General features: G+C 46.7%; 1 protein-coding gene across 3 annotated transcripts in view; it reads left to right on the top strand.

Moving 5' to 3' along the window:
* The window catches only part of DMC1 (DNA meiotic recombinase 1), a 264614-nt gene that overhangs the window by 113264 nt on the left and 126369 nt on the right, over positions 1-24981 (top strand). For 2 of the 3 annotated variants that reach the window (XM_029590216.1, XM_029590218.1), the window contains exons 7-8: positions 3991-4032; positions 18996-19068. In XM_029590216.1, the coding sequence (XP_029446076.1) occupies positions 3991-4032; positions 18996-19068 (115 nt within the window). The remainder of the gene's footprint in view (positions 1-3990; positions 4033-18995; positions 19069-24981) is intronic. The other variant, XM_029590219.1, reaches the window with a different exon arrangement.

Genomic DNA, 24981 nt, shown 5'->3' on the forward strand with positions numbered 1-24981 from the left:
TTCTAGGAGAACACCTGTTACAGGTAAGCAACTCTGCTTTTTCTGTGCTTGTGAGAAATGCTGTATTGAAAACTCCAAGTGGAAAATGTTTTGTCTTTAGGAATTCTTTAATACATACTTTAAAGGTAGTGTTGGAACCACAGCTGAATGGGAAGTAACAGACAGCAAATAAAAGAGAAAATCTTTAAGAATAAACTGTGATTGTGTATGTTGTGAATCTGCCCGCATGCCGCGGGCAGACTCCCCACTTACCGGCTCAGTTTCACAGCAGGCCGCTGCTGCTGCCGTCCCCTGCGGCCTGGAGGCCGCAGCAGCTCCTGCCCTGCTCGGCAGGGCCGGCCCCGCCGAGCAGCTGCCTCTGCCGATGCCGTCGGGAGCCTCTGTCTTCGTGGCACTGTCTAGGCCACCGCCAGAACGCCATCGGTATGCGGCCTGGAGGCCGAGCCCATCTGCACCTTCTTCTTGTGGCCTGCATCGCCGCCGAATCACCGCTCTCGCGGCAGGGAGCCGCCGCCCCGGATCCTCTTCGAGCGGCAGGAAAAGCGTGCTGCTGCTCTGACTTCATTGAGGCCTGGTCACCGCCCCGAAGCCTGCCGGCTCCTCTCTGCTCCTGCATGCAGCTTACTGCTGTCCATGGTGCTGCTTCCTCAGGGCTTTCCTTTAGGCGCCGGCATGCGCCTCTTCACAATATTTAAAGGGCCAGCCACAGGAAGTGTTGCTGGCTCCTTTTGATGATAACTTCCTGCTCCAGGCCTTCTTAAGGGCCTCTCCTCCATTGCTCCTGGCCTTCGGATCGGGTTCCACAGTCGTCTGTGTCTTATGACCGGTTCAGGTCCTCCGTGGTCTTCTTCTGCTTTGACGGCTTCATCTCCATGTTCCAGATGTCCTTCATCCAGGTCTTCAGTCATCTCCATGTTCCAGATGTCCTTAGTCCAGGTCTTCAGTCGACTCCATGTTCCAGATGTTCTTCGTCCAGGTCTTCAGTTGTCTTCAAGTTCCTGATGTCCTCTGTCCCTGTCGTAAGATGTCTTCGTGTTCCAAGTGCATGATGTTCTGCTCTTCTGTTCTCTCGATGTTCCTGATGTCCTTGCCTTCGTCTCTGCCTCCATACCTTGGTTCCCAGATGTCCACTTTCCTGGCATACCGCTGACGTGGTCCGTGACCAGTCCCACGGGTGGGCTGTGTAGGGCGCCTCATGGTACAAGGCCATCCTCATCTCCGCAGCGCAACCCTCTGGAAGACTTCCTGCTTCAGTCTGTTGTTTTTAATCCTTGAGAATCGAATCCTGCTTCAGTCTTGTCCCGGTCTTCAGAGCCTATTGCAACCTGTGTCCGTCCATGTCAAGTTTCTGTTCGAACCTGCTCTGAGCCTGGCGTGGTCCGCGACCAGTCCCGCGGGGGCTGTGTAGGGTGCGTCCCAGGGCAGGCCTCTTCAGGACCTTCATCATGTCCTGGTTTCAGCTTCCACTATCCCTCCTGGAGTCTGCTTCGAGCCCAGCGTGGTCCGCGACCAGTCCTGTGGGTGGACTGTGTAGGGCGCGCTGCTTCGCAGTTTTGACCCAGTTCTTGATCCTCGCTTCAGCCCTCGTCTACAGTGTCCTCACTTCAGTCCTCGTGTACAGTGTCCTTGCTTCAGTCTTCATCCAAAGTCTTCTGTGTTCTAAGGACTCTGTCTGCCCTCGTCCTCTGTCCGGCCTGCTGCCTCTTGCCCTACCCAGCGGCAAGTCCGATAGGGCTTGGAACGGTTGGAGGACTGTTCATCGATCAACATTGCGTTGTTGGTCATCCTGGGACATGCAGATCCGGTAGAGGGTCAGATCTAGGACCCCTGTTCTTGTCTCAGCCTTGTCCTGCTCTTGTTACCCGTGCTCACACCAGCTCAACTCCCGCGGTGTGTCTTGGGGCTCCTCCCTGGCTCATGCCGTGGCTCAAGGGCTCACACCACCTGCTTAAGAGACGACCACGCCCCCATGCCTATAACCATAGCCAAAGGCCTCCCAGCCCTCGGTTCATAACAACTGCCGGAGGGCGCGCTTGTAACAGAATCCAAAGGCCCCCGTGCTTTGGAGCGTAACAGTGTAAGTCTTTAAGGGATGAGATTCCAGCTGCAGTGTTGCTTAAATGGACAAGTACTAGAGCTGTTACAAAAAGGCTGAATGGATAGAAACTTAGGGATGGTGTTTATATACCAAGATTTAAGTTAGTGTGTCAGTAAAGTCTAGGCCAGAGGTTCCCAAACTTGTCCTGGAGGATCCCCAGCTAGTCATGTTTTCAGAATATCCACAATGAATATGCATGATATAAAATTTGCATGCTGTGTAGGCAGTGCATGCAAATTTACCTCATAAATAAAGCATCCCGGTTTTGAAGACAAAAGTTTGCCTCCAGAGTCCTGGAAAACACTGGCTGGAGACCCCCCTGATCATCATAATATATATATCTATAAAAGCAGGAAATGCTATCAGCGAATCCAAAAAGTGCTTTATGCTGCCTCCATTCACAGTTACTTGGGAGGGGAGGGTGCGTCATGCTTGTTTCTCAGTGATCACATCTAGTGGCAGGATTTAGAACCAATGATGGCAGGGTTCCAGAAGGAACTGAGGACTATCACTGCAATGACTGGACTAGGTACATGGGGGAGTGAATATACAATGGAGAAAAAAATCCAAGGTAGTTGCGAATGAAGGCTTATGGCCCAGATCTCAGCTCTGATTTCAACTGAGCTAGAAGCCGAAAGGAGCAGTAGGAAATTACTTCTGGACTCAAAAGACAAATAAGAAAGTTCCTTCAGTTCTGCTCTTTTTATAAATGTAAATTAAAGGCTCAAGTGAAAAAACAAAGAGAACAAACTATCTGCACAGATATTCTAATTAACTATATACTACTTTAATGATGTACTTTGTAACAGTTAATTGCAGCAGGAAAGAGGTACAGAAAGTTAAAAAGATATTAGAAAATTATTTTTAGAAATGTCAGCACAATCTTCCCCTCCCACCTGTTTTATAAGTAATGACTTCCAAACCATGTGATGCTTGTTTTGTGTTCTGTTCTGATGTGCTATTTCTTTTTCTACTTTAGTATACCTATCTTTAAAACTAAGTTCTATTTAAACTAATTATCCATTCTTTCTAGCCGGGCTTTCTTTCTTAGCACCCTTTCTTTCAAACTCCTTTCCAATGTCCAATAAACCTTTTTGATTGACAAACTTCCATCTCTTTAAACAGGCCTTTACACTTGATTCTCTTATTCTATTCTTGGTCTGAATATCCTTTGCTATGCACCATGTTGATTTTTATTTTGTCCTAATTTTCTTTGTAAGGTGCACCGAGCAGGGTGCCATATAAGAACTTTAAATAAGTACTGTGGCTTTCTAAGTATTTTGGTATCCATTCTCCTATCTAGTTACTTGCTTATAATTATACAATTTACCACAATTACGGTAAATAAAAAGTGGGTTGGTCTGGTGGGTCAGTGGAGGAACCCGGATTCAATTCCTGAGACTGCCGTGGCTGCAAAAGCAGTGGCTACAGCCCATGGGGAGGGATGGAGTGATTATTAAGCAAAGGTGATACATAGTGGCTGTGATTGCAGGGTTCCCGAAGAAGCCCTTATCATGACTTTTTGGGTAAGGACTGTTACTGCAGTGATTGGAATAAGTATGTGGGGGGGGGGGGGTGGGGGCGGATTAGGGTGAATATAAAATGGGGGAAAATCCCCCGGCAGATCCTTACCCTAGTTCTATTTGAGCTGGAAGACAAAGGAGTAGGAGTAAACTGCTGGATCCAAAAACAAAACACACACACCAAAACCCAACAATAACTTTTAGGGCAAAGCATTTCCTGTTGCCAGTGGCCTGATGGGTTAAAGCCCCTGGGTTTTGCCTGGGAGCCTTAACTGTTCTTGCTAGGTCACTAATTGCTACGAAATGACTACCTTGTTGGCTGAAATGTCTTCCACATAGACACACTGACCCCCATGTATTTTTTTTCAGAATTCCGGACAGGCAAAACTCAGCTATCTCATACTCTTTGTGGTAGGTGCATTTTGTGAAACTGCAACGAAGAACATGGGCAGGAAAGGATAGAGGGATAAGCAGAGTGTAAAAAAAGAAGACAGTTGGCAGGGAAAGAAGGATATGGAGAAAAAACTGGGTAAGAAGATAATGCATGCAAGAGAGTATCCAGCCTTTCACCAGAGATAAGCCTATTGAATAGTTGTTATGTTAATTAGTGATAAAATAGTGTGACTATGAAGATGCAGACTTTAGAGAACAGGTATGCTGTTGTTACACCCCCTAGTCTGCACCTTAGTGGGCCTGATTACTAAGCTTTTTTCCCCCATAGACATAGAATGGGGGGAAAAAGCTTTACAGTTGAATTTTCAAAAAAGTTACTCATGTAAATGTAACATACTAATGTAGCAATTTTCAAAAGCCATTTACACACATAAAGTGCACTTACGTGAATAAATCCTATGCACAATTCAATATGATGTATTGTAGCAATTTTCAAAAGCCCACTTACATGAATAAAGTGCACTTACACATATAAAACCCATTTTTAAGCATGTAAATGTTTTGAAAATGAAGCCCACAATTTGCCCTCCAGTGCTGCAGGTTTCAGACCAGTGAAATCTGAAATCTATTATGTTTGTTTTTCTTATCACAGGACTAAATTTTGCCATTCCTTCTCTGTTTCCAGTTGCTTTTGGTCTTCGCAGGCAGAGCTATATTTTGTAAATGTTCCCTTCAGCAAGTGGTTTGAATAAGACATTCCTGTTCATACCCCAGAACAATCCAGATGCATGGGTTTTTCAACCCTACCAGCAGATGGCGACAGAGAAGAAAAGCTTTACTGACATCATGCTACTTAAGATAGCATGCCACCTGCAGTCCCTTAGTATTTCTCTGTCTCCAGCAGATGGTAGAGGTGCAAAATCCTGCAGTCTAATGTTGGAGATGAAGGTCTACTCCGAGGGGTGCTAGGTCCTAGATTGGGGGGTTGGTGGCCCTTGGTGTGCTTAATACCCATTAAGGAAAAGAGGTCTGGAAACCAGTAGAACTGGTTCCCTCATTCCTCTGTCTTTCCCTCTTCTCCTCCTTTCCTGTGGAATTCTGCTCTGGATTCTGAAGACAACTAGCAGGGAAGTATTTATTTACTTTGTGTGCTTGTTTGGCTCGGTTTAGCAATGTTTAAAAAGAAAAAAAACACCAGAAAGCAGCTATATGGAGGAAGACCAAAGCATCAAGCAGCTGGAGCAGGGACCATCAGCAGCTGCCTCTCTCATGATTCGGGCTGGTGGCAGTCTGGGTATTGACTCCAGGCAGGATGAGAGAATAGCTGGCTGGGTTTTCTTACCTCGCAGCTGCGTGGTTTCATTTTGTCTCCCTCATTGAATGCAGGAAGATGAGTCCTACGGTACCATTATTTTTGCTCCCACTGGAAGCAGGAGCTATTTTACTGCAGCACCATTCTAGTCACTCATAACCATTGAGCATCATGGTGCCATTATGGTCAAACAGCGCCCTCATTGTCACTCTCACTGGATGCAGGGAGACTAGTTGAGGGGAACCTCTCTGTGATCGCTGAATGGAGGACAGCCATGAGAAAACTGCAGCTGGGCTACAATACAGGCTCGGCTGGGGAAGTCTGGCAGAGCAGAAATGGCAGCCATTTAATTCTCTCCCATGCTTCTAAGCGCTGCAGGGGATGGGAGGACTGCCGAGAGAAATCTGCAGCTGGAAACAGCAGTCACGTCCAGCAGAGTAGAAACAGAGCCATTTAGTGTTGGGCTCTAATGCAGGCGCTGCCAGGGGGAGGCTGGCAGAGTGTAATCTGCAGCCATTCAGTGCTCTCCTATGGTTTGGTGCACCACAGGAGAGAAGGACTGCTGCAAGAGTGCTACAGCTGGGCTCAAATACAGGCGCTGCCAGGGGAGACCAGCAGCGTACAAATGACAGCCATTCAATGTTTTTCCACGCTTCTGTGCACTGCAGAAGAAGCCTGCGCCCAGGTTTCCACATCTAGTATCAAGTTTGACCCTCTCGTCAAGTATCTCCAAGCTTCAAAGAGTATACAGCACTCCAGGTCCCTGGGGTTACACGACCTGCAGGAGGGGCCTGCACCCCAGACCTGGTTCCATTTCATCTTGCTCACCTCGCTCCTTGCTGGTGTAGTTACTAGCTCTGGACTTCTCTCCGGTTCGTTTGAAATTCACCTTGGAGCCCTTATTTCCTTGATTTCAACATGGCTTGTTGCCTTGGATCTTCAGCTATGATCCTGCGTTGCTCCATACAAGTGGAGATTTCAATCTTTCTCTCCAGTGCAAGCTACTGAGACTGTATTTGTGATTCCTTTGTTGTACCATGGCGAGCTGTTTGAATCTTGAATTCGTTGTCATTCTCTTCCAGCGTCCTTTTCGTTCGTTCTGAGCTGGTAGAACCTGAATTGGAGTTCATGAATTCGCTACACCCACTCCTCTGGTGTCCATCTGCTTCTTAGCTAAGGACTATAATTGCCATCTTTTGCTTGCCTATAGCCTGCTGGAATCCTTGCTATCGTCTACCTACAAAGGCTCATCTGACGCAATCCTGAGAGATATCCATCCATACTCTTTATTTTTATTTATTTATTTATTTATTTATTTAAGGTTTTTATATACCGGCATTCATGAAGCGATCACATCATGCTGGTTTACATATAAACAGGGGTGCAATAAATATATTAAAAACATAAATAACGTGTCGAAGAAAAGCAGTTACAATTAACAAGGGCTTTTATCTGGAAAATTCCAATACAGCGAATACAATTCCAATACAGGAAAATACTCTTATCTGGAAAATTCCAATACAGCGAATCAGTATCCTACCTGAAGTATCATAGTGATGTCTGCTGTCTTCCCAAGCTCCTCTTGGACAGTTTCTTTACCATATGGGAGCCTGCAATACTATACGTATTTTCCTGAGAGACAATTCTCTTCCTTCATCGAATTAAAAGGGATCTCTTCGACCATAAAGATTTGGAACCACTGACTTTGAGCTTCCTTTTTTTTTGACTGCTGCATTTGTGCCAACTTTCATCTAAGGGTATTTTCATACCACCATGACAAGTTTTCCATCTTTGGTACAATGTTCTTTGGACTTCCTTGTTTCATCAAATGCTCTGGCCTCTGGCTCAGGTACCCTCTCCTCGGAGGCTTGCGTGCGCTTTCTCCAGAGACCTGGTCTGTTGGCCTTCCCTTCTCCTCGGGGCAGAGCCTACCTTTTACACCAGAGATTGCCTGTACTTCCCCGCTCCTTGGGGCAATGTCTATGTTTTAATTAGATCATGTTCTTCTCATAATTTCCTGTGTCTACGTGAAGTCGTCAATATGTTGCTTCGTCTTCTCTTCAACTCCTCGCAAGCATTGAAGACCTGTGTTCGGATCCCCAGCTCCCCACCTGGTATTGGAGTTATGTCATCCACCCTCAGCCATTGAAGAGGCTTGGAAGGGCTTTCAGGGGGGGTGTTGTAACGAACCTGCCTGCGGACCCCATCCCGTAGACAGGCTCTCACCTCTCTCCTTGTCCAGCTCATCCCTGCTGCCTCCTTGCGTCCTTGGAGCTGCTACCGATGCTTCCCCGTCTTTGCGGTTTGCTGCTCCGGGCTGCTGCCACCACCATGGCCCAATGCCGCCCTCGGGCTGATGAGGGCCGTCAACTCCATCCTTTGTGGCTGGGAGCTGTGCCGCCAACTCTGCCTTCAGTGGGGAAGTCCCTGCCGGGATTCCCTCCTACGCGGCCCAAGCACCGCCGTCAGGGTTCTTCCTCGTGGCAGGAGCTGCCTCTAGCCTGCTCTCTTCTCCTCCTTGCAGCAGGACGCCACCACAGGCCTCGGCTCCGCCCTCTAGCCTCCAGGTCCCTCTAGGCACGGGTGTGCACCTCGCCTCACCATTTAAAGGGCCAGAAACAGGAAGTACTCTTTGGCCCCACCGGATGACGTCCTTGGGGCTCTTCCTGGACCTGGCCTATATAAAGGCCTTGCTTCAGTTCCTCAGGGCCTTTGAATGGAGTTACATCTACTCTCCTGGCCAGATTACTTCATGTTCCTTGTTCTTCATGTTCCGATGTCTCCATCCAACATTCCAGGTTTCGTCCCTCATCGGATCTTCTTCTTGGTATGTTCCAGTCCTCGGCTTCCCTTCCTGAAGCCCTGGAGCTCCTCTCGTCTGTATCTAGTTGTCCAGATGTCTCCTCGTCCAGATGTCCTCTAGTCTAGATGTCCACCTGTTCAGATGTCCAGATGTCCACTCGTCCTGATGTCCTCTCGTCCAGATGCCCAGATGTCCACTCGTTCAGATGTCCAGGCGTCTAGATGTCCAGATGCCCTTGCCTTCGGAGGTACCATTCTCTTGTGTACCGATCTCCTTCGTTTCTTATCTCGATCCTGAAGAATCCGCAAGCAGCCTTGCCGTCCACCGGACTTCATCTCCAGCCATTCTTCGTGGGAATAAATCCGTCTCATTCGGTGTCCATCTTCGGTTGACTGGAGTCCCCTTCCGGTAGGACCTCACTCAAGCGCTGTCTGGATCCTTCTCTCCGTCCTGTGCTTGTTCCGCTCTCCGTGTGTTCTGCGACCAGCCTCCCAAGTTGTGTAGGGCGCGCAGCAGGACAAGGTGGTCCGTGACCAGCCCACGACGGGCTGCGTAGGGTGCCCTGAGGGACAGTGCCTTCCAAGTACCAAGAGTCTCATCTCTTCCAAGTTCCAAAGAGCCTTGTCTCTACCAACTTCCAAAGAGCCTTGTCTCTTCCATGTTCCAAGAGCCTCGTCTCGTCCAAGTCTCCAGAGTCTTGCCTCGTCCAAGTACCAGGAGTCCTCGTCTTCTCTATGTACTCTGATTCATCTCTTGTTTCTAGGATCCGGAGTCTCCTGTTCCAGTTCCTTGTCTCTTCGTTTCCAGCCCTCTGCCTCCGTCTGACTTCACCAGTGCTTGTGAGCCCAGCGGGGGGCTGACTCTGTTTCGTCCCAGCTCCTGTGTACTTGCTCCTCCCTCGCCTGCACTTGCTCACCTCCCTCGGGGCGTGTCTTGGGGCTCCTCACTGAGTCGCTCCATGGGCCAAGGGCTCAATTCCAGGAGCAGACAATCATGCCTCTGTGTCCCTCCTCAGGGCCCACAGGGCGCTTTCGTAACACGCATAAGACAAACTGCAGTGGAACCAACATTCAGAATTGCTGTCCCATAAGATACATTTATTGAAAGCCCTTATTCACTATCAGGCTGATTCAGTACTGTGCGCTCGGCTGAGCGCATCGTTTAGTACCCGTTTGGCTGAGCATTTTTGACACACGTCTATTACTGTAAGGAGTAATAGCACCTTGAAAACGTGCAGCCAGACTCGCGAAAACTAATAGCGCTCATCACATGCAAATGCATGTTGATGAGCCTGTTAGTTAGTCGTCCGGGATACTGAAAAGAAAATGTGCGGCCAAGCCGCGCATTTTACTCTCAGAAAGTAACACCTGCCCGAAGGCAGGCATTAACCATAGACAGCACCAGGTAAGTGTACAGAAAAACAGAAAAAACTGCAACCATATGAATGGTCCTTAGACAACAATTTTATTTTATTTATTTATTTAACTTTTTTATATACCAACATTCAAGACGGTGGTCCCATCATGCTGGTTCACAAGAAACAGGGGTGTAATTATAATAAACTTTACCATTTAAACAATAGTGCAGAAAAGCATAGTAGAGCATCTTTTTTGTCTTTGGGGAACTCTGTGAATAAACCTTTTCTCAGCATTGTTAAAGCATAAGGTACCCTTGTAATGTCAAGAAGATCAGCACCCTGTTGCCTCAAGATGGAATGAAGAATTTCTCTATGCTTTTCCCCAAGACACTTCTCCAGCTAAGAAAAGAAAAGGGACAAACAATCTTAATAGTCCCTTTTTGGCCATGTCAAATATAGCTTAAGTGCTTAGCCATTGTTTAGCCTTTCCAGCTAGAAATATTCCACCTCAGTCTTCCATCTCTTGCTTTCACTGCCAGGGTGTTGAAAACAAGTTAGTTTTCTCCATGGACAAGCAGGACGAATCCAGCCACACAACTGTTGCACAACGCTGAGACAGAATGTCTCTATTAGAGACTGGAAACAGTAAAAAAAATCTTTTTGAGCATGTGTGAGAGTTCATATGCTGCTGTGCCATGCAAGCCAGTCATTTTTCTTTTGCTATCACAAAAGGATCTCTCCTGTCTCACCTATAGCTGCATTTTTTCAGATTTTTGTGCCTTGTTTTCTTTGTTTAGTTTAATATTCCATTTTATTTTTAGTGTTCATGCAAGTTCCCCCCTCAAAAAAATGTTTCTTTTTCTTCATTCTTCTTTGCCACCCTTAAAAATTTCAAAGACCCCATTCAAATTGCTTACAAATATATGTTGATAAAATGGAAAGTTCTGATCTTCATGAACTCTGCTTAAAGTACCTCGGCCCAATTGTGCAGCCTGTGGAAGAATGTCCTCCAGAGCTTTCTCTTATAGAGAGTTTAAATTGAAGTTTCTTTTATCATCATCAGAGGAGAAAAACTTGGGTTGACCAGTATGTAAATTGAAAAGATCAAAGTCCCCAAAGTGTCATGAGGGAAATTCTTCCTCTCTTTCTGAGCAAAAAAAGAAAAAAGGTCTCCCATTGGTGCCATCAACTTCTAAGAGTCACTGCACAGAATTCTCCTGTTAGGATTTCACCTGCTACACAGCCTTATCCTGCCTTCTTGACTCCTGCAATGATGCTTCCCCACCAGCAGAGGCCCTAAGTAAGCCTCATCACTAGCCTTGCTAAGCTCCTCCTTACTATTCTTGACATACCTAAGTATCACCCCTTTGTAAACCCGTCTTGCCATTCTAGTGTTGTCTTCTCTTGGTGTCACTCTTGGCTCTGTGATCTGACCCTCGTTCCTTGCCTTGCCTTGTGTTGTGGCCTACGGGCCTTCTTGCTTCTTGCCTTGCCTTGTGGCCTTTGGGCCTTCTTGCTCTGTGCATTGCCTTTTCTTGAGGCCTTCGGGCCTACTGTGTCTTGTATCTTGCCTTGAGGCCTATCCAGGCCTTCCTTTTGTCTAGTGGCCTACAGGCAGCCTGCCTTGTTGCATTCGGGCTTATATGTTCTCTGTTATCCTTGTCAGCCTTGTATAACTCCTGTCCTAGTCTGCCTTGTTTGGTCTTGTCCTTGGTTAGTCTTGTCGTGCCCTGCCAATCTTGTTTGTTCTAGTATCCTGTCCAGTCCTGCCTGTACCAGAGTCCTCTCCTTGCCTTACATCAGCCTATATCTTGTCTAGTTCCAAGTCCTGTCCAGTATCCAGTCTTGCCCTGCTCTCCTTGACCAGCCTACCATTCCCTGCCTGCCTTGTCCAAGCCTTACCTTCAGTCTTGCCTTGTCCAGCCTATTCAGCCCTGCCTGCCTTGTCCAAACCATGCCTCATCCAGCCTACTGAGCCTTGCCTGCCTTGTCCAAGCCTTGCCTTCAGTCTTCGTCCAATCCTTGCCTCCAGCCATACCTCGTCCAGTCTGCCAAGCCCTGCCTACCTTGTCCAAGCCTTGCCTTGTCTAGTCTGGTTCCAGCCTGTACGGATTCACTACCATATACTGCCACTGCAAAGACCTATTGGCCCCCAGAATGCAAGGGCTCAATCTGCAGGGGAGGGGGCTAGGTAGGCGGAAGACCGGCCCTTTTCAGTACAGAATCCTGCCTCGCAGTCCCATGCTGCTCCTCAGATGGGTTTCTCTGACTCCAGAACCCTGACATCTCCGTGCTGCTGAAGGGATCATCTCATATTGGCGCAAAAACAAGTCATCATGCCAAAAAAACCTTCATAGGTTGGCTCCAATGTTACGGCACAGAAGCTATTAAAACATTACTCCTCACAGGACTCATCCTTGCACATAGAGATCCACTTGCTCAGCAGGACTCCACTATAATCCTCTCTATCTTAATGAATCCTCCATTCAAACCTTTAGCAATGGTAGATTTAAAATTTCTTTCTTGGAAAGTTTTATTCCTAAGAGCAATTATTTCAGCTCTCAGATGGAGTAATTTTCATGCTCGAAACCTGGGAATCACCATAGACAATGAACTATCATTCAAAATCCACATAACTAACAAGATAAAGGAAGGATATCACAAACTACTTATACTCAGATGTCTTAAGCCCTTCCTCGCATGAGATGACGTCAGAACAGTCCTGCAACTACTCATCTTCTCCAACTTAGACTACTGCAATGCCCTACTACTTGGCCTACCACTCGCAACCATCCATCCGCTCCAAATCTTACTGAACACAGCCAACAGAATTCTAAAAGGAACAAAAAAACATGAGCACATTACTCCAACTCTCATCTCACTACACTGGCTCCCAATAAAATACCTAATAGACTACAAAGTACTAACAATTCTGCATAAACTAATCACAGGATATCAAACCAACTGGCTAAGCAAAACCATCGAAATCCACGCTCCAAAACAGAACCTATGCTCAACAAATAAAGGCCTCCTCAAAATCCCTCACGCCAGAACCACAAAACTAAACATAACCCGTGAGAGAGCCATATCCATCGCCAGCTCCACACTATGGAACTCAATACCAATCGAAATAAGAACTCAACCAAACATAAAAACCTTCAAAAAAGAGCTGAAAACCTAGCTATTCACCAGAGCCTACTCAAACTCACTCAATCAACCACACTGCCAGACACCCACGCAACCCAACATCAAGAAGAAAACTCCATCACACGACCAACAACATAATTACCACCATTCAAAACTCTAAGACATTTTGCAACTAACCTCAAATTGTATATCTAACAACCTCTTAAGTATACCTTGAACCTGGAAAACCTGTTTTTTACTGACTTAACTGTAACTCATCCTAGTTACATATCCACCTTTCTACTTTAGTTTGTAACCCCACCCTACGCTTTAGTAGAACATGTTGTATGTAATAATTAACACACAAATCCCAAAACTGTAAACCGACTTTATGACAATACATTGTGATGATGTTCAAATAACTTTTCTCCCGATTACTGTAAACCATTCTGATGGCGAAACCGAATGATTGTATACAAAACACGCAAAATAAATTAAATAAATAAAAGGAGTTACGTGCGAAAATGTAACTACCATTATAGCAATTTTCAAAAGCCACTTACTCAAGTAAAGTGCATTTAATCGAGTAAATCTCAGTTTTACTCGAGTAATGCTTTTTAAAATCAGGCCCAGAGTGCGTGAACTGCAAGCTGTAGTTATTCAGTCTCTATGCATGCAGATATTCAAATACAGAGTAGTCCTAAGAACATATCCTGAGTTTCTACCAAAAATGGTGTCTGTTTCATTTGAACCAATCCATTGTGCTGCCAGTATTCTTCCCCAAACTGCATACCAATTTACTCTCGTATTTAGATAGAATAAACATTTTTAGAAAATCATCTCAATTATTTGTTATCTACAGTGACACAAGGATCTCCAATAAAGGAACAGACCTCATCTGCATGATTTTCAAGCTGTATTGCATGTTGTTACACCCTTACAGGGAATCATCTGGAGACCAAAGTTAAAGCTCATCTGTGAAATTCCAGATATCTATAAAGCAGTGACATGGTCTCCCATTCATACTTTCACCAAACATTATCATCTTGAGGAGGAACCTTGCAGAGATAGTAGTTTTATCTGGGGAACTAGATTAGGCACATGGTGAAAACTATTACTTTTCAGAAGTATTACCTAGTCATGGAAAGGGGACAGAGAGCCATATTGATAACTTCAATGCATGGCTCAAAACCTGGTGTAAATAAGAAAAGTTGGGTGCTGGGGCTGTGTATGGAACAGTAAAAGGCTCTATGTCAAAGATGCCTTACATTTGTCTTGGCAGGAAAAAGGATCCTAAGTGAAAAATTCAAATTGTATGCCATAAGGCATTTACCGTATTTTTCGCTCCATAAGACACACTTTTTTTTCCCCAAAAGTGGGGAAAAAGTGTGTGGGGGGGGGAATGTCTGTGTGTCTTATGGAGCAAATATTAAAAAAAAAACCAACTAACTACAACCCCCCCCCTCCTGACCCCCCCCCCAAGACCTGCCAAAAGTCCCTGGTGGTCCAGCGGGACACGTGGGCTGTCGGCTACCAGTAATCAAAATGCCACCGATGGCCCTTTGCCCTTACTGTGTCACAGGGGCTACCAGTGCCATTGGTCGGCCCCTGTGACATACTAAGGGCAAAGGGTCGTTGGCACCATTTTGATTACTGGCAGCCGACGGCCCAAGTGCAGGAGATCGCTCCCGGCCCCTGCTGGACCACCAGGGACTTTTGGCAGGTCTTGGGGGGGGGGGTCAGGAGGGTGGGGGTTGTAGTTAATTAAATTTAAAGGGTTGGGATGGGGGGTTTTTTTGTTGTTTTTTTTTTTCAGAAAGAGAACGATAAAAGTTTTCTGATCTGAGGAGTGGACCAAAATGGCCCTCCCCAGATCCGAAAATGAAATGGGGACAAAAAACAATTTTATGCACTCCCCTAATTTGCTCCATAAGACGCACAGAAGCCCGGGAACAGAGCCGGTTTAGCACACCATTTTTTTTTTTTCCCCCTTTGAATCCTAGGTGCGTCTTATGGTCAGGTGCGTCTTATGGAGCGAAAAATATGGTAAACTAGAGGATGTGGGTGGCAGAAAGCAATTGGAATGTCACCCCCGAAATCTCCAAGAAGTAGGTGAAGAAATCAACAAAATTCAGTTGAATAGGGCAGAAAAGATGTCCAAGAAGAGCGGCAAGCTGAGGAAGAGAAGTTGGAAATCTATGAGCACAGATGCTCGCAGTCTAAGAAATAAAATCCCAGACCTGCAGGCTGTAATGGTGGAAGTGGACTTAGATATCATTCTTGTTACAGAGACATGGTTCACTGAGTCTTATGATTGGAATACAGCCATTAGGGCTATAACTTATTAAGGAAGGATAGACAGAACCAAAAGGGGGAGGAGTAGCACTTTATGTCAAAAACAATATCCAGCTAACTGAAATTTAAGGAACGTGGATTAGGGAAGAAGCATTATGGTCTATCCTAAAAAAGATGGTGTTTCAATTTACATAGGTGTGGTCTACAGGCCTCTGATTCAGATAGAAGAGCTGTACAGAGATCTGGTCAAAGACATCCAAAAGGTGGGAAAGAAGGGATAAGTGTTGCTCGTTAGAGATTTAAATATGACAGATGTAGACTGGAGTATCCCTTCTGCGGGAGTTAGTGGTTGGCCTTTGAGGATCTCTGCTAAAACAAATGGTAATGAACACGAGGAAGAGGGTGATACTCAACCTTGTGCTTACAAATGGGAATAATGTCTCTAATGTCTGAGTAGGTGCCTATCTGAGTATCAGTGATCATCAAATAGTATGGTGTGATATTAAAAATAAGATAACAGAGAAGTTGCACAAAGACCAAAGTTTTGATTTTCAGAAATACGGACTTTGTCGAAATGGGGATGTTCTTGGAGAAAGAACTAGAAGGCTGGGAGAAAATGGATGAGGTGGAACAACAGTGGACCATATTGAAAGAAGCTATTACAAAGGCAACAAATCTATATATTAGAAAAGTAAACAAAAGTAAGAGGAGAAAGAAACCGATATGGTTCTCAAAGTAAGTGACTTAAAAAATAAAGGCAAAAAGAACAGTGTTAAATGTTAACAGCCCTATGGCACGCATAGGGCTGTTAACATTTTTCTTTTATTGTTTTGACAGGGCCCGCTAAATCTTTTTTGAAATGTGGCAATCTGAACTGAATGCGTACTCAAGCTGTGGGGATGGAACAGCTCCCCTATGAGGAAAGACTGAAGAGGATAGGGCTGTTCAGCTTGGAGAAGAGACGGCTGAGGGGGGATATGATAGAGGTCTTTAAGATCATGAGAGGTCTTGAACGAGTAGATGTGAATCGGTTATTTACACTTTCAAATAATAGAAGGACTAGGGGGCATTCCATGAAGTTAGCAAGTAGCACATTTAAGACTAATCGGAGAAAATTCTTTTTCACTCAACGCACAATTAAGCTCTGGAATTTGTTGCCAGAGGATGTGGTTAGTGCAGTTAGTGTAGCTGGGTTCAAGGAGGGTTTGGATGGGTTCTTGGAGGAGAAGTCCATTAACGGCTATTAATCAAGTTTAGTTATGGAATAGCACTGCTATTAATTGCATCAGTAACATGGGATCTTCTTGGTATTTGGGTAATTGCCAGTTTCTTGTGGCCTGGTTTGGCCTCTGTTGGAAACAGGATGCTGGGCTTGAGGGACCCTTGGTCTGATCCAGCATGGCAATTTCTTATGTTCTTAAGTGTAAATGATCCCAAAAAGAGGAACACAGGGAAGAATATCTGGTGAAACTGAGGGAAATGAAGAAAGAAATAAGGAAAGCAAAAGAACAAGAGGAAGAAAGGATTGCCAAAGAGGTAAACTGAGGTGACTGGTTCAGAGCCATCAGGATGGCATTACTCAGTCATGTGACTGGTGAACTGCTGTGCTCTAAGAACACTTATTACAGGTAAGTAACTTTCAGGTCGATACAGTAAAGTGTGCTCCGTCGGAGCGCACTGTCACCCTGCTCTGGACGCGTGTTTTCCCTTACCCCTTATTCAGTAAGGGGAGGAAAACACGCAGCCCACCCGCAGCACCTAATAGCGCCCTCAACATGCAAATGCATGTTGATGGCCCTATTAGGTATGCCCGAGCGATCCAGTAAGTAAAATGTGCAGCCAAGCCGCACATTTTACTCTAAGAAATTAGCGCCGCCCAAAGGTCGGCGCTAATTTCTTCCGGCGCCAGGGAAGTGCACAGAAAAGCAGTAAAAACTGCTTTTCTGTGCACCCTCCGACTTAATATCATAGCGATATTAAGTCGGAGGTCCCCAAAAGTAAAAAAAAGTAAAAAAAAAAATTTTGAATTCGGCCCACGGCTGTCGGGCCGAAAACCGGACGCTCAATTTTGCCGGTTTCCGAGCCCGTGGCTGTCAGCGGGCTCGAGAACCGACGCCGGCAAAATTGAGCGTCGGCTGTCAAACCCGCTGACAGCCGCCGCTCCAGGCCAAAAGGAGGCGCTAGGGACGCGCTAGTGTCCCTAGCGCCTCCTTTTCCTCGTTTGCACCGCGTCAGCTCATTTGAATACTGAATCACTCGCACCGGCCCTTGGCCGGTGCGTGCGCCGGGAGAGCGGGCGTTCGTCCGCTCTCCCACGGACTTTACTGTATCGGGCTGTTTGTTATTCAAACTGGTAGGAGAACTAATAGACCAGGAATTGACAAGAGCTAAGACTAAATTCTCATTACAGGTAAGTAATTCCCCTTTCTTTGTGTTTGTATTCTAGATTATCTACAGTATCTTCTGATCATTTGTATTTCTTTCTCACTGCATTTCTTCTGACTTATCTGTGACTGGATGCTTGCTGGTCTCTTTATTTATTTATTTATTTATTTAACAACTTTTTAATATACCGACGTTCGTATGGCACATCACGCCGGTTTACAATTAACTCAAAAGGAGGAAATTACAATGAACAGGGGAAGGGGGGTGGGAGCAGGCGAGAAAGAGGAGAGGGGTGAGGGAGACAGGAGAGGTGGGAAAAGATAGGTAGCATGGAATGGAGAATAAAAGAACAACTGTTAAAATAGCAGGAACTTATTTACAGAAGGATCTATTTACAGTGGTTGCAACTAAAGTAAGATGTTTAATCTTTCCCTTTACCATTAACTACTCCCCTTTTAATATACTGGTAATCAACTTTCTCCTAAATGTTTCTCCTCCCTACACATGCAGTTTTTAAGGGAGCCATATTCAAAAGGTTTTATACAGGTGAACATGTTGACCTGCATAAAAATCTGGTTTGTACATTGCTCCCTCACCTCTCATGTGGGTTTAAAAGTGAGTGAGATTAGGTTGGGGGAGGGACAACATAAGTGGTGATTGTATTTTCAAATTGCTCTGTGTATTTTAGGGTGTGTATGCTACACTTGCTTCAATGCAATGCAAAGTACCTGCGAGCCTGCAAGCATCAGAGGCAGCATCAAAATTGCCCTCTATAGAAACATTCTAACATCTTTTTTGTTTTCTTCTGTTCTTTTTTCTGTAATCCTTATCTTTGTAGCTTTTGGACAAAATACTGTTTGCCTATATACAGGCCAATACAGAACGGTGCGCTCGGCCAAGCGCACCGTTAACCCCCATCTGGTCACGTGTTTTCGATGCGCTATTATTACCCCTTATACAGTAAGGGGTAATAGCGCAAGGAAAACACGTGTCCAACTCCCCAAAAACTAATAGCGCCCGCAACATGCAAATTCATGTTGATGAGCCTATTAGTTATTCCCGCGCCATACAGAAAGTAAAATGTGCAGACAAGCCACACATTTTACTCTCAGAAATTAACGCCTGCCCAAAGTACAGAAAAGCAGAAAAAACTGCTTTTCTGTACACCCTCCGACTTAATATCATAGCGATATTAAGTCAAAGGCCCCAAAAATAAAAAATCATTAAAAAAAAAAACTCAGCCCACGGCTCGCGAGTTGGAAGACGGACACTCAGTTTTGCCAGCATCTGTTTTCCGAACCCGTGGCTGTCAGTGGGTTCGACAACCGATGCAGGTAAAATTAAGCGTCGGCTATCAAACCCACTGACAGCTGCCGCTTCTGCCAATAAGCAGGCGCTAAGGACACTAGCACCTCTTTATTACTGCGGGCCCTCATTTGAATACTAAATCGCGTGCCCAGGAGAGTGGCCTGGGCGCGCGTCGGGAGAGCGGGCGCGCGTCGGGAGAGCGGGTGCTCGCCTCAGAGCGCCGGCTCTGCCGCGCATTTTACTGTATCAGCCCGATAGAGAGAAGAGAGTAAGAAGACTAACAGCTACATATTAATGAAGCTTGTAAGCTGAAGTAACCTTTTCCTTTTCTCAGAAAAGCTCTTGTTGTTTTAACTTGCAGCTAAATTTGTTTGTTTGATTGTGTTTCTCCTTAGTGACAGCCCAGCTTCCAGGAGCTAATGGATATTCAGGAGGAAAAATTATCTTCATAGACACAGAAAACACTTTGTATCCTTTTGTATTGGTGGAATGATGTGTAACTGGGTGGTGGGGGGGGGGAGATAAAAAGAAGCTCTTGGTCTTGGAAAAAAAAGAATAAATACATAGTCCATTAGATTATTCATTTTTGGGGATGGAAAGAAGATTGGAAAGAGAAATCCATAAAGATATGGTACTGAACCTGCAGTAGCAGGAGGATATGCAATCATGAAACCAAAGAAGAAATAATTATATTGTCATTATTGTTGCAGGAGCCTGCTTTTCCTGCGGGATCTGTAGGGATGTGCATTCATTTTAGCCAAATAAGTAAAATGAGACAGAGTCCATTTGCGTTTTTGTTCTAAATGGAATGAATCAAAAATGGACTTATTCCGAAAAATCTGAAAACTATTTGGATTTTTCAGTTTGGTAAACAGTATGTGCTAGCAAATAACCTGCAGTATTTACTGGTTTATCCAATTCTTTTGTGGCCTCCTGTGGTCCTCCCCCCCAACCCCCACAGCCCCCTCACCCAGCCCCTACCTATTCATTCTGTGGGGGTTTCTTAAATAGAAAAGGACAGGAGTCACCCCTGGACCGGTCATACAACAGTACTGGCCAGATATGCAACCGGTGCCATGTTTTACACTATAAAACATGACAATTGCAAAGCTTGCCAGTGCCATTGTATGACCGGACCCAGAGGGGTCAAGAACAACTGCTACCACAGGTGGTAGCAACCCTCACCTCGGGCCAAGGGTCCACAAACCCACAAATCCTAAAACGGACAGGCTGAAGATTAGGGGCCCTGACCTCTGCCAAACCCGAATGCACCAGAAGAGACCCAACAATGCAATGCTTGTCTCTGGGGTAGCTATCTGGCCACTCGATAGCCCTTTTGGACCCATCGCCTGGGAACGGCAGGTGCAACAGAATGGTCAGAGGTCGAAAACAGGCGATGGCACTTGGAAACAAGGACGAGACAAGGCACTTGGAGACTTGGATGAGACGTAGGCACTTGACGACTAGGATGAGACAAGGTACTTGGAGACTTGGACAAGGTTTCAGGCTACTCGGAGAATTAGGCAAGGTTTCAGGATACTTGGACAAGGATTCGGTGTTCAGGCACTAGTACAGGTTGAGTACTGCACTGCAGCGCGCCCTACACAGCCACCCATGGCTGGTCGTGGACCACTCCGGACACGAAGCAGACTCCAGGTGAGGAAATGAAGACTTGGATCCAGAAACATGTCGAAGATGCAGGAGAGGCCTGCACCAAGGCGCACCCTACACAGCCGCCTGTGGCTGGTTGCAGACCACCCTGAAGCAGAGCAGGTTCTGGCTTGAGTCTTGGGCATGGATGGAAGCAGGCACAAGGTACTCCGAAGAACGGGAACAGGATTCAAGACTTGGAACTTGGATTCAGGAACCAACCTCGGCATTAAAAACAGGAGTCTTCTGGAGACTTATGCTGCAGACGTGAAGATAGGCCTTGTGCCACGAAGCGCCCTACACAGCTCCCCATGGGCTGGTCACGGGCCACGACGGTGGCACACCAGGAAAGATGAACAAGTAGGAACCCTAGAAGCTGGACGAAGAGCCGGAGACTAGGACATCAGGATCAGGACTGGAACGCAGAACATCAGGAACGTCAGGAACATCTGGAGACTGGAACATCTGGAGACTGGAACATCTGGAGACAGGTACATCTGAAGACAGGAACATCTGAAGACAGGATGGTCAAGGACGCAGGATCCGACGAGAGACCATGAACCACGGTCGAAGACAAAGGAGTTCCCATGAAGAATAGAGGGCCTAAAAGAAGTGAAGATGGACCTCAGAGTCTTCTGGAACGAAGAGCTGGAACAGCTGAGGAATCCAGGAGTGGACTGGCTCCTTGCGAAGGCAACGAGGGACTGACGAGGAGCCCTTTTATAGGGCTGACAAGAAGACGCCCTGATGACATCATCAGACAGGGCTGCGGGGCTTTTCCCACCACTGGCCCTTTAAATAACTGAGAGAGGCGCGGCCGCGTGCCTAGAGAGAGGCCAGGACAGTGGCAGTGGCGTCCATGCTGTGAAGATCAGGCTGAAGGCAGCACATGGCCGTGAAACAGGGCCCACACATCGGTGGCTCCACACTGCGAAGAAGAAGCAGATCAGCGGCGGCGGCTTTCTGCTGAGAGGAAGCACAACGGCGGCTGCTCTGCCCGCTGCGAAGAGCAGACGGCAGCAGTGCTCAGGCCGCGTGGGTGGCAGCATCGGTGGCAGCCTCCAGGCCGCAGGAGATAGTGGCGATGGTGGCTCTGCCCACCGCAAGGAACAGGCAGCGGCGCTCAGCTAGGCCCGCAAGCAGCATCATAATATCCACTCTTTACTCTTAATGCTATCGCTAAAGGTAGAAGACCTCCAACCGATGTCAAACAGTTCAGAGAAGGAGCAATGAAGGCAATAACAGCAAGAGTAGGGAAACCAGGAAAAACACTCTAAGGAGTCCAAGAATGGTGTTCAAATAAAATAGTCTTCACTGCAATTTTAAATAAAATAATAAAAGCCACAATTCCAAAAATAAAGAACAGCATAAAAAATATAATAGCAATGAAGATTGTTAATTTGTCCACCTTAGGTATTACCTCCCTTCTCTTGCATCATTATCCATAGTGAAAAACTGCTCCCTTTGCAAGGTAGAAAAACTGGAATAGGTTTCCAGCATGAATTCAGTCAGCAAATAGAAGAAATTCCCCAAGCACAAAAACCGGAGGACAACCCTCCCCACATAAAAAAAAAACATCCAACTGCAACTGGTCCAAGTTTTAACTTTTCTTCAAACTGAAAAAACTGTACCACTCTCTCAATGGGTTTAGCCCTTTGAGACCTTGTATCAAAAAGTATAAAAAATCTTACCCTTGATTCTTCAGATCACTCAAGCAATCAGACTATAGCTCCAATCCTCTTTCTTGCCCCAAATCCTCAGGGATACCAGGGGTATGCCCTTCCCTTCAAACTGATCAAGTCCATGTCCAAAAAATCCTTTAATCCAAACTCTTTCAATGTTCAATTGTAAAGCTTGATGAGCAGAGGCCCATCCAAAAAATAACTCAGCACTCTCCCTTCTGAACCCTGTGGAAAGTCCCAAAACTCCTCTTTACTTCTCATAGATCGTGGGAGGATCCAAAATTTCTCCCAAAAGTATTTGAAATCCTGGGGGGAATATCAAAATACTAATACCTCTTGCTTGAGATCCTGTAGGAATCTTCAACTGCCTCCTTCCCTCTTGGCTGCTTCAGCAGTGCCTGACCCTCTCAAGTTCCTCCTTCCCTCTTAATTTCTGGGCATGCTTCTAAGCAATATATACTCCAGATGCCATACCCCAAAAATGGGGTTAATACATAGGGAATGATCAAAAATACCAAACCCCTCCTACAACCATTAAATATTCAAATTTCAAGGGCAATATTAGTGACAGCCTGGACTCTGTCATATTTGCATATGTGAAAGTCTGGAGGTTGAGGATTGGTGCTCAGTTAGAAAGGTCTCAGATAAAGGAACTTCGGTGCCAGTTATCTTAGAATTCCTGCAGGGGACATTGAATAAGAGTTGGCTATTGACTCCCTAAGGTGCAGGTAGTGGCTATTGCCTGATACACAGGCCAGTTGATGGGCAGTCTTTTATCGTCTTATCAGAATGTGTCTTGTTTTCTTCAGGAAGTGAAGTATATGTGGCCTTGGGTAAGAGAATCAGTACCTCTCTGGAATTAGAATTTGATATTGCCATACTTGGTCATCCATTTCAGCCTCTGAGAGGCATTGCTTAAACTGTTTACTCTTAAGGCAGTGTTTTCTAATAGGAATCTGTTCTGCCAGATGAATTTCAGAGCTGCAGGCTCTATTGTGTAGAGATCCCTTTTTGGGTTCTTTGAACAAAGTGGGTCAGACTGAGGATCCATCAAGCCTAGCATTCTGTTTCTAACAGTGGTCAATCCAGGTTACAAGTACCAGGCAAGTACCTAAACATTAAATAGATACCATGCTACTAAAGCCGTTAATAAGCAGTGACTATTCCCTGAGTCAACTTGATTGATAGTTTATGAATTTCTCCAGGAACTTATCCAAACCTTTTTTAAACCCAGCAACAAGAATTACCTTAACCACAACCTCTGGCAATGAATTCCAAAGTTTAATTGTGTGAGTGAAAACTAATTCCCTGTACGTACCAGGATCAGTCCAGGACACCTAGGACACCTGGGTTGTGACTCCGCACCAGTAGATGGAGACAGAACAAGATCTGTCGGACTTGGCTACATATAGCCACGTGCCTCACACAGCCCCTCAGTCTTACTCTGTCTCCAGTAGATGGTGCAGTCACAGCCTCTGGCCTACTCCTGGTAGTTAGTCAGGCTTAGGGTTCTTTTAAAGTTTTGTAAAAAAAAAAGAAGCAATTTTATAATTACAGGAAGATAGAAGAAGGAAGGTCCTCCGTCCGTCCTGCCTCCCAGGGGGGTTTGAAGGTTCTAAGGGGACCATGCCCCCCTGGTAGAGGCCGCTGCTAGGGTCGAGGACCCGGCTACTCCAGTAGCAGCGTCGGGGGTAACACCGGGGAGCCCGGTTCACTCACCCCCACTGGAGCAGAAGCCTCAGGACCGAGGACAGCGGCAAGTTAGTTTAAAAAAAAAAAAATGTTCTTTTGTTTTCGTCGCGCAGGCTCTCCGTTTCTTCGCAGGGGGGGGGCTGATCCGGCGCGGGTGTTAATTTCAAATTTAATTTCAATTTTAATTTATTTCCCTGCCTTGCGGTCGTGCCGGATGCCGAGGGGGTCGGTCTGCCGCGCATGCAGCTCGGCTCGCGCGTGGGAATCTGTTCCTCCTGTGTTTCGGGCGGTGAGGGACCGTCCGGGGCCGTTCGGGGGGGCCGGTCCCGGCCGGTGCGTTCGCCGCCGCGTGTGGGGAAGGCTGCAGATGGGCCTGCAGATCTCTTCCCAATCAGCGCGGGAGTGGCGGCCATTTTAGGTACAGCCCGGGAAATTACGCGGGAGGCCGTGGCTGATGGCGGCATGCCTCCCTCGCTTTCCCCACAACAGAGACCCTAGGGGGGGGGACCCCCCGGGGGGGGGCTGAATCCCCAGTGGAGGCCAATGCGCTTGAACATTCATCGGGTTCTGAATCCTCCTTCTCTTCGGACTTTGCACTTTTATTGTGCAAAGTCCTTAAGTATAAAGGCCGCAGGCGCAGAGCGGGGAAATCCTTTCACGGCAAGGGATCCGACGGAGGCTCCGGATCCCGGAAGAGGAAATCCGGTGCTGACTCGCGAAGAACTTCAGTCCCTCCTAAAGAGAAGCGCCCGTTGAGGGGTATCCCTCAGGACACGGACACTGAGTCCACATCACCGGATGAGGGAGATCCGGGAGAGGAGCCCCCGGGGGGGGCCGATGGGGCTACGGGGGACGGTCCCCCTCAGCCAGGTACTGGTAAGGGTACGCCGGCCGTTGATGGAGATGACCCGAAGGTGGTCCGCCTATTTCGGAGGGATGAGTTGCTCCCACTTATCCCGGCTATCCTCCAGGAGCTGGGGGTGGAAGCGCCTCCGGTGGTTTCTAGACTGGGAGCAAACATGGATCCGGTGCTACTGGGTCTCACCGGACCAGCCGTGGCCTTCCCATTCCACTTTTCGGCGTCCGATATTTTGTTCCGCGAGTGGGATATGCCGGAGCTGGGCCTGAAGGTCAGCAAGGCCATGGATAAGCTCTACCCTCTCCCAGAGGATGCCCTGGAGCTTCTTCGGTTGCCAAGGGTGGATGCGGCGGTGTCGGCAGTGACGAAGAGGTCGACGATTCTAGTCACAGGGGCCACTGCCCTCAGAGACATACAGGATAGAAAGCTTGAGCTGCAGCTGAAGAAGATTTTCGAGGTTTCGGCTTTGGGGGTCCGTGCAGCCATCTGTAGTAACTT

Source organism: Rhinatrema bivittatum, chromosome 2 (genome assembly GCF_901001135.1).
Source record: "Rhinatrema bivittatum chromosome 2, aRhiBiv1.1, whole genome shotgun sequence".
Taxonomy (NCBI): Eukaryota; Metazoa; Chordata; class Amphibia; order Gymnophiona; family Rhinatrematidae; genus Rhinatrema; species Rhinatrema bivittatum.